Source organism: Tachypleus tridentatus, chromosome 9, assembly GCF_004210375.1.
Source record: "Tachypleus tridentatus isolate NWPU-2018 chromosome 9, ASM421037v1, whole genome shotgun sequence".
Taxonomy (NCBI): Eukaryota; Metazoa; Arthropoda; class Merostomata; order Xiphosura; family Limulidae; genus Tachypleus; species Tachypleus tridentatus.
Window position 1 is genome coordinate 30,962,196 of NC_134833.1, and position 17,583 is coordinate 30,979,778.

The following is a 17,583-nucleotide window of genomic DNA, read 5'->3' on the forward strand; positions in this document are numbered from 1 at the left end:
TTTGTATCATATTAAGTCTTAGAGCTATGGCTTATTAAATAAACCAATGTTTTTTACGATTTTGGGTTTTCATTTGATTTTAGAGCCTCACTATGAAAATCCTAAGAGAGATAAACTTGGTTTGAACCATTTTTGAATTCTGTGAGATTAATTCAGTCCATGTAGCAAATTTCAGCCTTCTACCACTATTACTCTTGCAGTTTTAAGCAGCCAAAGTTGCCCGAAAATGAATTCGCCAAAAATAACAAAAAATTCACTAGTTTACATGGCTGTAAATCAGAAACTATTAGAGATATTGATCTAAACTTTCGCAATTTTTCATTATATGGGTAGATGAGCACATGTGAATTTTTTCAAGGCATTCTGAGGGGGTCAGCTGGAAAATTGTCCAAAATCTGGATGATTTGACATGGAATGACCCAAACAATTTTTTTTATCACCAGAGCCTATTTGTACTGTAATTTTAAAGACGTGTTATTTACGTTTGTTTTCAGTAGTTCACATTTTTTTCCGTCTGGAGGATTAACTGTAGATATACTGCAGGACTGTCTGTGGCCTACATAAACAAGAAGTTAAACAGATATACTGCAGGACTGTCTCTGGCCTACATAAGCAAGAAGTTAAACAGATATACTGCAGGACTGTCTCTGGCCTACATAAACAAGAAGTTAAACAGATATACTGCAGGACTGTCTCTGGCCTACATAAACAAGAAGTTAAACAGATATACTGCAGGACTGTCTGTGGCGTACATAAACAAGAAGTTAAACAGATATACTGCAGGACTGCCTCTGGCCTACATAAACAAGAAGTTAAACAGATATACTGCAGGACTGTCTGTGGCCTACATAAACAAGAAGTTAAACAGATATACTGCAGGACTGCCTCTGGCCTACATAAACAAGAAGTTAAACAGATATACTGTAGGACTGTCTGTGGCCTACATAAACAAGAAGTTAAACAGATATACTGCAGGACTGTCTGTGGCCTACATAAACAAGAAGTTAAACATATATACTGCAGGACTGTCTGTGGGCTACATAAACAAGAAGTTAAACAGATATACTGCAGGACTGCCTCTGGCCTACATAAACAAGAAGTTAAATAACTTAGTGTAAGATGTTTATAAAAACAGACTCTTGTTGTTTTGCATATAAATTGACGTAATGTTAGTTACAATCTGTGGTATGTTCGTATGTTTAACAGTCGGTCCTATTGTAATAATGTTAATAATCGTACCACATCCTTGTTCGTCAACGGGTTTTATTATTATAATATTAATAATCCCATTAATTACTTCTATGACTTGGGTCTTATTGCACTATTTTCCAATGTCCAAAGTTTTAATGTCCTCGTGTTTTAGGGTTGAGGTTATTGTATGAGTGTTTAGAATATTTCAACTCATATTCACAAAACTTTCTCAGTGGTGTCCACTGTTTGTAAGAAGAGTCTAACAGAACATCTAATTAATTATGGTTGGATTGGAATAGTGAAACTGTATCCATTACGTCTTAACCAATAGGTAGTAGAACTATATAAATTTGCATAAACATGGCGAACAGGTGTTGATTTAAGCAGCGTTCAATACAAACGCACTAGTGGGAAAAGTGGAAAACAGAAAGAATAGTTTTCCCAACATTTTAACTCGTTGCACATAAAACAACGCCGATAAACTCTCACCACAAAGAAACTAAGTCTAATAAGTTGTTACGCAGAGAAACTACGTCTAATAAGTTGTCACGCAGAGATGCACTATTTTTGACAATGTTTTTAACACGACAACCCGATAGTAGTAATGTTCTTCTCATAACCATTATGACCACATCCTGTGTCTCCCCAATGGCACAGCGGCATGTCTATGAATTTACAACGTTAGAAAGCAGGTTTAGATACCCGTGGTGGGCAGAGCATAGATAACCCATAGTGTTGCTTTGTGCTTAACTTCAAACAAGGAAACCTCTTCCGTATAACACAACTCACCAGTTAAGTGTATGAGTTTATAATACTAAAATCAATAAAGACAATTACAGAATGTTTAAATTGATTTTTATTTTGCTCTCTGTGTAAATAAGACGTAATTTGAAATGTGCGATGGTATTTGCAAAAATGTTAGTGTTTTCATAATATTGTTCACACACATTTATTACTCATAGTACCACGTAGAATAAACAAAATATCTTCGCATTGTTTATACGAATAAAGCTCTAGATAACAAAAAACAACAACCAATAAACAAACCCAGAGCATAAGATACTGTGATTACTGGGAAGTGTGTGAAATTGATGAAATGGCACTGAATGGTCATCGTATGTCAACAGCTGTGGTCTTCCATTCGCCAATGAAATTGAATCTACCATGACCCATACTCTTTTTTCCACAACAAATTAATTTATTATTACCATTGCAGTTATAAATGCTAAAACCCGGATTTCAATGTATTCGGTGTACAGAGCACAGATGGGTTATTGTAAAATAGCTTTGTGCTTGACATAAAAATTTAAAAAAATATTCATATTTTTCCATAAAAAATAAATAAACCGGGACCAATTAATGTGACTTGTTATTAGAAAACGATAGACATTTCATGGCTCTGTAGATCTCACCATGCATTAAACACCTGCCAATCATTGGACAATCAAGTTTGAACGCTTTATGGGGTGTAATTGGAGCATCACTCTACCTCTGGTAACAGGATTGTTTGCACACTATCCGAACGCTATTGAGAATAATAAACCTCTACATAATTCAATACAAGATATAGTTGTTTTTATTTAGTGATATTAAACAACGTAATAAACTATCGTGCGTCCAAAAAGTTTCAACGATCGTACAAACCGATGTGAAAAGAGTTTGTTTAGAAAGCTCGCACGAAGCTACACAATAATGTTGGTCGTTTCTAATCTTGAACCGATAGACTAAAGGTAGAAAACTAGTTAACAGCACCTACCTTCAACTCTTAGGCAGTTTATTTCGAATAGTAAAATTTAGCGGTTATCCACAGTTCTAAAGCGTGGAACAAAATTTTGTGGCAACAGGAAAGCAAACAGTAGGTCTTCACTTTTACAGTTCGGCTCTATAACCAAAAGGTCATGCCAGGTTTGATATTAAGAGATATAATGCGGTATTGTTAACATCATATCTTTTATATTCTCTGAGATTATAAATTGACAAATTAAAGTTCATTTATTTCGAAATGAGAAGCCGGACACAGTAAAGAAAATGATACATTCCGTTACGAAAATTCTTCAGTTGATATAATGACCGAGCTACTTCCACGTAAAATTTACCTTTTACACCAGGCAAAGATAAAAAGGGCAAGTAGGATAATGCATAAGAAGCCACCAGCTGTCGCTCCGACAATAGTAACAATTTGTTGTGACGAAAGGTCCGAGTTACCAGGGTCTGCATGAGAAACACATACAATGAGAATGATATAGTAGAGATGGTTAATTCTATAATAATTCTGCATAAGTAACGCAAAAAGACATATGTGTATATATAACGTGACACAATAACTTCTATATATAAACATATGAAGTAACATATGACAAAATATATATTATTATAAACACTTGGTTCAGTAATGCTTGTTATGATGTAACATGTTTTGAGACACATTCTCAGGAACAGCTGGTTCAGTAATATCTGAGATATATGTTTTATAAGTACCTGTTTTAGTAAAATTCGTTTTAAAGTAACACATATATTTATTGAAATATATTGTGGGACACACTTGAACGAGTATAATTTAACTTAAATTAACGCATATTATTATATATGTAAAACCACAACCACACAAAGATGCACAATAAATTTTTGCGCTTTGCTCACTGTGGGAATCAAATACTGAATTATAGCATTATAAGATTTCTAACTTCCCACTGAGCTACCTATGATATTGTTAGATAGAAACACTTGTCTAAATAAAACGTTGTTTTAAGACATATAGTAGATGAATTCATTTTACTGGAAGTCGTGAGAACAAAATTGAAAATCAGAAGTACAAATGTTACTCAAACATCATGCTTTCATAAGTATCTTTTTAAATCTTTTTACACGCCCAATCTATTTTTGATGTCATTCTTAAGAGTGTTCCTTTTGAAATAATGAATAATTACTTGAGTGAGCGCATTGATAAAACGCGTTAATATTTGAATGTGGTACCATAGATGGCGCTTGCAAGATAGCATTTGCTTTGCACGTGGTATTGTTAGAAATTGCAATTGGTTGAGTTTGATGTTCGAACTCATTAATTCACTCATTGACTAGGACGAATGTTACAACCATTATCTATTTAAAGAAAATAATAATCAATATTACACTGTGCGTATTAATTAATTAATACATTGAACCTCAAATGAAACAGTTTGTTGTTTAATTTGACTGACCTAATTTTACGAAATGGTTTGAGTGAAATATAGGTTTGTAGAACCTTAAAAATGGACACATTCTTATGTATTTTATGTGGTACAGCTTATAAAGTGATTTTTCCCTATCGTTTCGTGATTAGGCTTAATATTTCTCTCACATCAGACGAGTGCTCTACGGAATGACAAGAATGTTTATCCCTCTACCAATTTTGAATAAAGATTTTTTTAACAACTCGATCTACCACATTTTTCCCTTTTCACATATAAAGACCTGCCCTCAAGCACAGGATTGTGGATGACGGTCATCGTCAGGTTCACCGAGGAAGGTCGAAACGTTGTTCGCTCTTCTTTGTAAAATATTTTCTCAACCCAAACGAGTCGTTTCTGCATATATATTTCTCTACAAGTGGGTTTTCTCGACATCACTAAATAAACACATCAGCACTTTCTACTAAGGCACTTTTAAAAACTCAAACTACTATTGGTTTATTTTAAAAGACAAAATATTACTACAAATATCGAAATTTGTCTAGTTATAAATCACTTTTTTGATCACTAATTGGATTTTTAGAAGACGTAATCACTAAAACATTCAGACAGAAGGCGCTGTTTAAACAAAATCCAATAGTTAGTTTCGTAGATTATTGACCAATGAGACAGACAACGGGAGTCCGTTACTTAGTTATGTGTGTTGTTTTGACTAAATAGGTAAAAAGATACGTTGGGTAGCAATATTTTACAATTTCCAGATGGATTTTAAGAAGCAAATTGATAAATGTAATATTATTATTTGTGATATTGCTACACTTGCTGTGAAAGATAATTACGTGTTGGTAGAATTAAACAAAATAATCTACTTTCTTATCTGGGAATCATACTTACGTAGTTACTATACAAATAACCATAGTGTTAACAGATGGAAGCTTATCTTTGTATCGTACTGTTTCAAAATTATGTTGTTAACATAAGTACAGAGATAAGAAACACACACTGATACATGTATTATATAGTGTTTGTTACAAGGGCCATAACTAGCCATGTATTGTATAGTGTTTGTTACAAGGGCCATAACTAGCCATGTATTGTATAGTGTTTGTTACAAGGGCCATAACTAGCCATGTATTGTATAGTGTTTGTTACAAGGGCCACAACTAGCCATGTATTATATAGTGTTTGTTACAAGGGCCATAACTAGCCATGTATTATATAGTGTTTGTTACAAGGGCCACAACTAGCCATGTATTGTATAGTGTTTGTTACAAGGGCCATAACTAGCCATGTATTGTATAGTGTTTGTTACAAGGGCCACAACTAGCCATGTATTTTATAGTGTTTGTTGCAAGGGCCATAACTAGCCATGTATTGTATAGTGTTTGTTACACGGGCCATAACTAGCCATGTATTGTATAGTGTTTGTTACAAGGGCCATAACTAGCCATGTATTATATAGTGTTTGTTACAAGGGCCACAACTAGCCATGTATCGTATAGTGTTTGTTACAAGGGCCACAACTAGCCATGTATTATATAGTGTTTGTTACACGGGCCATAACTAGCCATGTATTATATAGTGTTTGTTACAAGGGCCACAACTAGCCATGTATCGTATAGTGTTTGTTACAAGGGCCACAACTAGCCATGTATTATATAGTGTTTGTTACACGGGCCATAACTAGCCATGTATTGTATAGTGTTTGTTACAAGGGCCACAACTAGCCATGTATTGTATAGTGTTTGTTACAAGGGCCACAACTAGCCATGTATTATATAGTGTTTGTTACATGGGCCACAACTAGCCATGTATTGCATAGTGTTTGTTACAAGGGCCATAACTAGCCATGTATTATATAGTATTTGTTACAAGGGCCACAACTAGCCATGTATTGTATAGTGTTTGTTACAAGGGCCATAACTAGCCATGTATTGTATAGTGTTTGTTACAAGGGCCATAACTAGCCATGTATTGTGTTGTGTTTGTTACAAGGGCCACAACTAGCCATGTATTGTATAGTGTTTGTTACATGGGCCACAACTAGCCATGTATTGTATAGTGTTTGTTACAAGGGCCACAACTAGCCATGTATTATATAGTGTTTGTTACATGGGCCACAACTAGCCATGTATTGTATAGTGTTTGTTACAAGGGCCACAACTAGCCATGTATTATATAGTGTTTGTTACAAGGGCCACAACTAGCCATGTATTGTATAGTGTTTGTTACAAGGGCCATAACTAGCTATGTATTGTATAGTGTTTGTTACAAGGGCCACAACTAGCCATGTATGATATAGTATTTGTTACCAGACTTATAACTATATATATATAGGTTTTTTGTAACAACCCAGTTTTAGATACGAGTTTGTTTTCTTCTATTGGAGAACATGATTATTAGAATACATGAAACTTTGTTCGAATCACTGCATAATGCTACAGCTATATTCAAGAGTTCATAAACCATATCAAATTCCTAAATTTATCAGAGAACACCTACGTAGGACGATTAGACCCTTTACCGTACCGTACGGGCGTTAATATAGCTGGATGTATCTTTAATAAACGTTGTATGTTGAGTTGGTATAATGTAGCAGTGAGATAAGGCACTTTATCAACTTTAAACGTTTCTGTTTAATTTTTTCGATAAAAAAAGAATACGGAAAGTAGTACATCCCAAACAAAATCTGGCTGCATATATATTAAAAGTAATCTAAGCAGCAGTTTCCTGCTATGGGGTGTGGGTTGGGTGTGTGAAGCCCCTTACTTTTTAGCCAAAAAGTGCCCTTTTTTCTAGGGCACGCGAAACTTCCACAACCGCTAAAAACATATTTGATTAACCTAGGTGTATCAGAGGTAACCAACAGTCCCCCCTAACTTTTCTTTGTCAGTGAACCCCTTCCCTTCAGTATTATCTGCACGTTACTGTTAAACACGTAAAGATAAATCTTGTATTTAATTACTTGACCTTATGTTAAACACAAAATATCCATTTTTTGTCTTTCATAAACCTTTAAATGATATGACAACTTGCATAGCTTTTTATCATAATTTACATAGGCTAAGTGGTTAGGGCGCTCAACTCACAATCTGAGGGTTACGGGTTCGAATTCCAGTCACACCAAAACATGCTAGCTCTTTCAACCGTGGGGCATTATAATGTCGCGATCAACTCCACTATTCGTTGGTAAAAGAGTAGTCCAAGAGTTGGCGGTGGGTGGTGATGGCTAGTTGCCTTCTCTCTAGTCTTACACCACTAAATTAGTGCAGATAATCCTCGTGTAGCTTTGCGCGAAATTCACACAAAAGTAATTCACATTATGGTTTTAGTTATTATTACTGAAAATCGTCAAGAAATTATGAAAGCACGTGTTAATTAGCTACTGTTTTTCTACATGGTTCCAAAACTATGTACAGTACAGTCAGAAGAACAATTCATCTGCCATGAGAGCAAACTTTGCTGACAGAGTTTATAAAATGCTTCCAAATCTCGATCAGTCACTGCGAAGTGAGAGACTGGAGGAAAGTAAGGTAGCTAGTCAACAACACTCCAACTACCAACTCTTCGGGCTAATCTTTACCAGAGAAAAAAGGTATTCCTGGTTGAAAGGATGAGCATGTTTGGTGATGGGACTCGAACCTATGACCTCCAGGTTTCGAATCAAGCATCCACACAAGTTGAGCTGGAGAACACCTCCGTCCAAGGTTTGTAATTCTTGCTCTACTCGGTTTATTTTTGAAAACAACAACAAATGTTAAATTATAAATTTGAAAGGGTCCATAAACTCAATTTGATTTTTTTCGATGAAAATGTTTGGAACTACTTTAACCTTGTGACCCTTCGTAGTCAATCATACAGCACTCATAAAATACAATAACAGAAGCATCGTGCTTGTTTAATTTCTTTTATTGCTAGCTGTCAACCAAATTCAGGGGGTGAATAAAGAATAATGTTTTAAATCTTAAACGTCTTAAGTAACTTTGAAAAACTATATACACTTATATATATAGGCTTACCCGAGGGAAAACAAACCCATCCACTGACGTCACCGAATTCAAGAAAGACACTTTCAGTAAGACAACTTGTGACACATTCTCTCGTATCCTTCATGATAACTTGAGCGCACCTTTAAAAAATCCAAAGTAATTATATAAGATCAAACCGGGAAATATTGTTACAAATCTTAAGTGTAAATCAGTAATACTTTTCATTAGATTCAATTTTCAATTTTTATAGAAGATAAAACAATTGTCGCCTCTAATTGTTAGGTCTTACCTTGTACACTGCCCTTCGTTATTATATGCGATACAGTCTGTTCTTATTTCTTGTGAGACACGGTCTGTTACAAAGAAGGATAAGAAAAAAATTCAAGATATATAAATGTTAGTTTAGTTAACACTTATTTCTTATATCCTTATGTAGTTTTAAAAAATACGCCAACAGTACAACCTGGTATTTAGAACAAAACCTAAAACAACGTCATAAAGTAAACTTATATAAACCACAGTAAACGAATAATAACAAAAAAGAACGTGAAGGTTTTATATAACGTTGCAAAGAAAGTGGATGTTATTATGACGTTACATTATCAGGTTTCATTAATGGTGAAGCCTTAAAAGTAATTTAGCATATAACCTCTCTCACTGTCCATTCTGTGAACCTAGACTCATACCAAAGGCCAACGTAAGTTTTGACATTTCCCCTTAGTTTGAAGAGTTATCGTTTATGAATCAATATAAATAAACGTCAGTACGTGTCTGTGTATCTGTTTCTTATACGTTTCCACATTTCTTAATCAAATAGCACCCAACTTAACACAGTGATGCAGGATGGCATGACGAAGGTCATGAGGGGGTTAGACACCCCTATCTAATTTCGGAAAAATTATCAATGTTGTACATCCCTCAGTATTAGAATGAACTATGTAATCACTGTTATAGTTCTTAAAAATAGGATGTCTTCGTTTTTAGTGTTGGTACCTTTAAGTATTTTTGTTGTACTTTTAATGTTTATTTCAATGTAAAAAAAAGTAGAAGCACAATTTCTTATTCTTTGTTACAAATGAGTTGTTTGTTATTTTATCGCATAATTACTTCAGCTGGTTGTAAATATAATAGTGTAAACTTCTTTACATTTTCTACGTTATCACTTATCGCAACTTATATTATTTGCTTATTTGGACAACCTTCCAATAAGTAAATAGACATCCTCTGAAACAGTGTTTTACAACTTTAAATATCGGTTCCCTTCTAACTCAGCAAAGTTTCAGTTGCAGAGTGATTGTTTTGATATGGTTGTCTCCAACTATTCTGTTTCTTTCGTTGTTATTTTTGGACTTCCGCACTATAAGGTCCCTTCACAGTCACTAGTACGTGTCCCCCAGGAGAGCTGTTCACAGTTTCGAAAAAAACCTGCCTTAAAATATAGAGAGACAATCTCCATACTGTCACGTGCAAATAATCCCGACATGTAAATACAGATATATTTCAGTAAGGACCACAGGACACAAACAGATATACCACTAAAGAAAGAACCTTAGAAATTAATTGTATTTTTATTAAGTTGAACAATCGTAGGATGAGAAAGGCATCAGAATCAGGGAGAAGTCACCACGATGGTCGTAATGAGTAAAGGTGTTCTAGTCCTGTCTGAAAAGAAAGATCCCGTGGCTCAAAACAAACAGAATGGACTGTTATTGCTGTCTTGACGCTACTGCTACAGGACAAATGCAACAGTACCACAATACCATCAAACGCCATCTTTAAAGCATAAACTACAAGTAACGAGTAGCTAAACAGAAGTCTCTTTTCTCTTCAGGCAACATTGTAGGTCAACGCCTTTTTCGTGGCTTTTGGGACACTGTAACTGTTCTCCAAACAATTCAGGCCTGCATAAGTATTGGACAGTGGACACACCTGGTTTCGGAAAGATTTCCTTCCTGGAACTTTCGTTGAACTTTCTGTAAGCCATGACAAAATACTTTATTATTTATATTACGGAATGGGGTATCATATGGGCAGCTGGACTATAATAGTTGGTGGTATACAAGTTGATGGTCTTTCCAGCTCAGTATATTGTGCTTCTCGAGAAAGGTTTCTCTACCTGGTTATCCCAGTAACCAGCTCACCAGACAAGGTAGTGTTTTCATACAAAATGAGATTTTGACTCCTATAGCTCCAGTCATAAGATGATAGCTTGATGATTACCATTCTCCCTTTGCAAGGCCAGGCCATTTGCCAGATCAAGGCATTGCCACAATACCAGGACATTTACCAGATATGAAACCAGTTTGATGATCAAAACAGTACTACTCTTTCTTAGCAAGAGCAGACCACTCGCCAGAAATGAGCCCAACTTGATAATCAAGACAGTATCATTTTTCCTTAGTAGAGCCAAGCCATTTGCCAAGCATGAACTTTACTGAGTGTGTTTGGACCTTTCTTAGTAATTCCTTTCGAAAACAACGCAAATAACCAACTTTTAGGTACATTGTCATTCAAGCTCTTCAACAGGATTGGAATGCAGTCAGAGGAATCCATATTTTGGGTCTTGGGAACACGATGTAGAACAATAGTTTTGCCATAAATATTACAATAGGGGAAGATCCACTGAGTGCTAATGGTCATCTCGGGAAGATCCATGGAGTGCTAATGGTCATCTCGGGAAGATCCATGGAGTGCTAATGGTCATCTTGTATCTTTTAATTCATGTTTTTTTTTTTTTAATAAAACGGCATTCTTTCTGGAGGGGAGTGGATGCTTATTTATAAGTAAGACGTTTATCTATTTCAATAAACAACTTACAATATCTACTGAAAGTTTCATCTTGAACTGCCCCTCAGTAACTCAGCGGAAAGGATAAAAGCTTAAAATGCTAACATTCGAGGTTCGATTCTTCACGCTGAACATAATACAGATATTACGCCTTGTAGCTTTGCAATTAAAACAAACATAATCTGAATTTACTGAGAGCTTACTTTTTATCCAATTCAAAATCGTAATAAATTCCCCTATAATCTTACAATATATGCATAATTGCAATAGAAATCTAGTCTATAATTATTTTTGTCTTGTTATTTATGACTGGATTTTTTATTCTTTTTGCTTACGACACTCATTTGCAAGTGTTACTAAACCGTACAATTAACTAACTAGCTGTCCCTTTTTTTTCTGGTGACAACACATTGCAACACATTACTTATGATGAAATACAACGATATTAAACCCAGTGTAATTACATTATTCAATCATAGCAATTCTCTGGATATAAAAATATGGTCTGCATAACTAACTGCTACATACGTTTGTGTACCATTGGATAAATATGTGTTATATACGTCCTGATACCGGTTATCAGTGTCAATAAAATATGCACTGAAATGTATACAACATTCAACTCAAAAGTGTTCCGCTAGTACAGCGATAAGCCTACGGATTTACAACACTAAAATCAGGGGTTCGATTCCATCCTATGTGGCTTTGCTATAAGAAAACACACACACTTAATCTCAAAAAAATATTGCGAAGATACTTCTCTAACCAGTAAAGATCGTATTTGTATTGAATTTGCACGACAGCCCATGACGTATACTGTTGTACGAGGTTTAAAAATGCCAGTAACGACCGAAAACATCCTTTTAATGTCAAAGTGTACATCTTTAGGGATAATTGTTACTGAATTCAGGATTGGTATTACTACGGGTAATGTGCAAAAATCACCTTTTATTAACAATTACTCTGCTCATGTGAAACTTGATGCAAATTATGACATGAAACACGCACATCTGGTATTAAGTTCGAAAATGTATTCATAAGACGGCTAATATGGATACTAAAAGTTTAATTAAAATAGAGTAGAGAACAACGTTTCGACCTTCTTAGGTCATCTTCAAGTAGGTTTTTTGTTATCATGGTATTAAGAAAGAAACATGCACTTCTGGTATTAAGTTCATTGTGACATGAAACGCTCATCTGGTATTGAGTTCATTGTGGAAAGACGCACATCACGTATTAAGTTCATTGTGATACGAAACATGCACATGTGGCACTAAGTTCATTGTGACTCGGAACACGCACATCTGGTAGTGAGTTCATTACCTAAGACTTTGGTGAAACTTTCAGAGTGTAGTAGAGTATATTGGCTGTTAACAGGGAACTTTATCAGATTGTGATGACTGCACACATTCCACTAAACCACTCATTGTAAACCATCAACTGTTATAGTGACTCGAGAACAAGAGCTGAGGTAAAGTACAGTGAAAATTTTCATGTGGAGTAGTGATAAATCTGATAGGTATTGTTAAAAGATTTATGATTGTCTTACCACAACCTTGAGTAATGACATGGTTAGTATCATAACATTGGTCTGTTTCAGCTACTTTGAACTCGGCCTATTGATAATTGAGACAAAAAGGGTTTTTCATAAAGTTAAACCTTTATCTCCTTGTTTGGTGATAACTTGTAAATGCGAAGATCAATAAGTTCCCATTTGGTGATTTTTTTCTCTGAAGAAAACAGGGTGTCCAGTTTGTTGTGGATACATTCCTTCAGCTGTATAGTTTCGCTACTTTAGAAAACTTACTAGGAGATGTTTTTTCAGATGACTAAATTTCTTAGATATTCTTCAGCCAACAGCAACGAATCTTTGATAGATTATTTAAGCAGAGTATTCGTGATGAGTAAACTGGAATGGACGACAAGAAGACATTTCGAAAACCTGTCGTCTTTAGATCAGAAGACGAAAGACTCGAAACGTCGTTTTCTACTCTTGTGCTTTTTACAACAGAAAGTTGTCGTCCATTCTAACTTACTCAATAACGGATCTGTTTGTTTGTAATTAAGCACAAAGCTGCAGTATGGGCTAATTGTGCTCTATCCATTAGGGGTATCGAAACCAGGATTCTAGTATTGTAAGTCCGCAGACATTCCGCTGTGCCACTAGGGAGCAAATCTGTTGGAAGTACGGGCCTTATGTATGTATTTGTTTGTTTTAAAACAAATCTACATTGGGCTATCTACAGTGTTTACTTCGAGGAATAGAACCCCTGACATATCTTAGCGTTAAAAGTCCAGGAACATACCGATGGACTTATGCATGTGAAATCATGTGTTGTTGTGAAGTGTACGTTATGACCAAAGCCAATACATGTCAACATAAATAACAAAATAATTGATGTTAAATAAATAATTAATCATTTCACCTAATTCTGATTTGTAAAAGACTCGTGTAAAACTGATAAAAATACAACTTAATTTGGGTTCACACCAAAACAGTTGTTCACACACTAGTAATACAGATAGCCTGGTATTGGACAAAAATCCTCGTTGGCACTGGGAGTAACAGATAACGTGTGGTTGACATATTTGTACATACATTCTTATTTGCTTCCACTCATAGGTTCTTAAGATTAACTGATTCTGAATCGTCAAAATTTCGGATAATTCTGATAAGAAGTAGAACATTTCACCGATCAGTTAAAATAAAAGTGTTTTTCCAAACGTATATCTACGTATATATATTTTTCTCTAATCGTAAAATATTTAAAAATTATTCATTAGTATCTTTGGAAGTAGTAATAGATTATTTTTACGCGTTTTTATCGAGGTTCTTTTCATATCAACTATATATTATTATGATTTACTACACGTTATCTGTAGTGGCATTATATAAGTAGTAAACTGGTGAACAGTTTTATACATAGAGATATGTACATAATCAATCAAACCAACCCAATAACGTAACACACATTTTTACAGGCTCGGCATGACCAGGTGGTTAAGGCATTCGACTTGTAATCCGAGGGTCTCGGGTTCGAATCCCCGTCACACTACACATGCTCGCCCTTTCAGCTGTGGGAGCGTTATAATGTGACCGGCAATCACACTATTCGTTGGTAAAAGTGTAGCCCAAGAGTTGGCGGTGGGTGGTGATGACTAGCTGTCTTCCTTTTTGTCTTAAACTGCTAAAATAGGAACTGCTAGCGCAGATAGCCCTCGTGCAGCTTTGCACGAAATTCGAAACAAACCAAACTGCATTTCTACACCCACACTTTAAAACAAACTTGTATAAAACAACGCAGTTTTACCGCTGTTCGAATGGCTATAACACACGCTTAAGATAAAAAAGTAACAGAGTCGCTATGGAATAGCAAAAGAACGAAAAACTTAAATGTTTGTGAGACACACAATCTTTGTGTTAAGTTTTATATAATCTTCACATGCCAAAAACCAAAAAGGTGACTTCAAAACACAATATATTTAAATAAACACAAAGTTGTATTGGAAACCACATCTTATTTGTACTTTTAGAAAATAAAACATGAAGTTTTTGTTATAGTATTACAGCAATTAATTGTGTTAATGTATCACATAACATTTTACATGTGTATTTGCAAGTCTAACCCAAAAATACTTATAACTGTTTCTATGCCTGCTGGCAGTCTAGTCCAATAATATGATGCACGTGACTACACCTATTGGAAACTCAATAAAATAACATGCGAAATTACACGTAATCACAATTCATTAATATAACACACACTAGCTGGCCCGGCATGGCCAGTTGGTTAAAGCGCTCGACTCGTGATTTGAGGGTCGCGGCTTCGAATCCCCGTCGCATCAAACATGCTCGCACTTTCAGCCTTGGGGGCGTTATAATGTGTCGGCCAGTCCCACTCTTGGTTGGTAAAAGAGTAGCCCAAAGGTTGGCAGTGTGTGGTGATGACTAGTTGCATTCCCTTTAGTTTTACACTGCTAAATTAGGAACGGCTAGCGCAGATAGTCCTCGTGTAGCTTTGCTCGAAATTAGAAAACAAACACACACTAGGTATGACTAATGACAACTTAACAGCATAGCACACCTATAAAACAATAGTCATTGAAACGTTTGTAGATATAATGATATTGCTACTTACATAATACATGGTGGTAAACAATTATCTTTCCTATTTTAAGTAAATAACTCAAAAATACACCCATGCAGTTTTCAACATCTTGTAGCCCAACTCATATAGTTTTTATTGCTGTGTCAGTAGAATTTTGTATGTGCACTCTTCTATGTCAGTGGCTCTCAGCACGTCAAACTGATGTTTGATTTCAATCCACTTTTGCTGTAACACGGCCACAGTTACAGTGGCGATGTTCTTTAGCGCCATGATGATTGCTATAGGTGTGCGATACACGATATCCTTAACATACCTCTAAAAAAGAAGTTTAGTGAAGTGATGTATTGGGAATGGTAAGGCCACACAATTGGCTCACACTGCAAGTCCAACAATGCATTGAGTTTTTTTTCTTGAACGGTTGCCATTTTATAGGGTAACACTACCCACTGGAGTGAAAAGAAAAAACAAAAATAGTAATGAAAACTTTTTGTTTGACTACAAAATGTTGAAAACTGCACGATTGTATTTCTTTAGTTTTAATTACACTGTGCAACACTCAAAAAGTACAAGAGATCTGTGGCCATTTTTATATGCAAAATAACATGGGAAATCCATTTCTGGTCTTCTTTTTGTTGAATTAGGCATGGTTTTTGCAGAATTGTCACTGTATACCCTTTTTGTCATTATTATTAAATAAAATTCTCTACCGCATTGTAAAATGGTTTTCAACCCAGGGCTAGAGACCAATCTTAGTAACACCTACAATGTGATATGATAAATAGCACAGTACAGTTTAAAATCATATTTTCTGGTTTATTGTGTGCTTATATTTAATTGAGTTTATCACTTAATACTTTATACTTCAAAGCTTGTGTTTAATGTTATTTATTTTTTTTTCTTTCAGATCTTATTTGTTTTCAACAATGAGTGCAAGACAGTGCAAAAATGATCCAAACAGATTCTGTTACATATGTGAGGAATAAAGAAAAGCGCAGTATTACACGCCATATCAAAAAAATGTACAAGGCGTACTTCGTTTGTGACTTAGGAGACCAGGACAAGTCATGGGCTCCTCATGTGTGTTGCCTTACATGTGTGAAGACATTGAGTGCCTGGTATGCAGGAAAAAATGTTCACATGAAGTTTGGTGTGCCAATGATTTGGCGTGAGCAGAAAGATCACTCTAATGATTGCTATTTCTGTCAGCAAGACTTTACAGGCTGTAATGTACTACAGCAAAGCAAAGAAACACATTGTTTACCTAAATTTGCAATCAGCAATGCGCCCAGTAGAGCACTCAGAAAATTTACCTGTGCCCAAACCTCCAGATCAAGAAATGCAGAGTTCCAGCAGTGCAGATGAACATTCCAGTGGTGAATATGTGGAGCCCAATCATCCAGAAAGCGAGAATAAACCAATAACATTTTCTCAAGAGGCTCTAAATGACTTGTGCATGGATCTCTATTTAACCAAAGACAAAAGTGAGTTTCTGGCATCAAGGCTTCAAGAACGTAATCTTCTTGAGAAAGGAGTGAAGATAACACTGTACAGGAAACGTACAGAGGATCTGCTTGCATTATTCACCATGAAGGATGACTTATGCTTTTGTAATGACATCACTGAACTTTTTGAGCAACTGGAAATACCATATGATAACACCAACTGGCGACTTTGCATAGATGCATCCAAGGACAGCATCAAAGCTGTTCTGCTACACGATGGTAACACTCTGTCTTCTGTTCCCATAGCTTATAGCACAACCATGAAAGAATCATATCAAAATCTGAAAGCAATTCTAACAAGCATACAGTATGATGACCATAACTGGCATATTTGTGCAGATTTCAAGGTTGTGGCCATGCTTACTGGCCTTCAGCTTGGCTATACTTCATTTTGCTGCTTCCTCCAGAGCAAGAACTGAACATTATGTACGCAACGATTGGCCGATCCGAGATGAAATTGAGCAAGGAAAACACAACATTATGCACAAACCACTTGTGAAAAGTGATAGAATTCTTTTACCACCTTTGCATATTAAACTTGGTTTGTTTAAGCAATTTGTGAAAGCCTTGGACAGGGAATCCTTCACATTTGCATATCTTGCAGAGAAGTTCCCTTCCCTGAGTCAAGCTAAAATTAAAGAAGGTATCTTCATAGGTCCCCAAATTGTACTTGATGAAACCTTCATCACACATCTCAAGAGAAAAGAGAAACTTTCATTGAGTCATTCAAGAAAGTTTGTGATAACTTCCTGGGGAACCATCGTTCAGAAGACTATGTGCAAGTTGTGAATGATCTGCTGAGTCATTATCATGATATTGGATGTAACATGTCTCTAAA

General features: G+C 35.5%; 1 protein-coding gene across 3 annotated transcripts in view; it reads right to left on the reverse strand.

Moving 5' to 3' along the window:
- The window catches only part of T48 (FU domain-containing protein T48), a 161,629-nt gene that overhangs the window by 15,740 nt on the left and 128,306 nt on the right, over positions 1–17,583 (reverse strand). For all 3 annotated transcript variants that reach the window (XM_076453547.1, XM_076453546.1, XM_076453545.1), the window contains 3 exons: positions 8,637–8,700; positions 8,378–8,487; positions 3,288–3,402 (listed from right to left, as the gene is read on the reverse strand). In XM_076453547.1, coding sequence (XP_076309662.1) covers positions 3,288–3,402; positions 8,378–8,487; positions 8,637–8,700 — 289 coding nt within the window. The remainder of the gene's footprint in view (positions 1–3,287; positions 3,403–8,377; positions 8,488–8,636; positions 8,701–17,583) is intronic.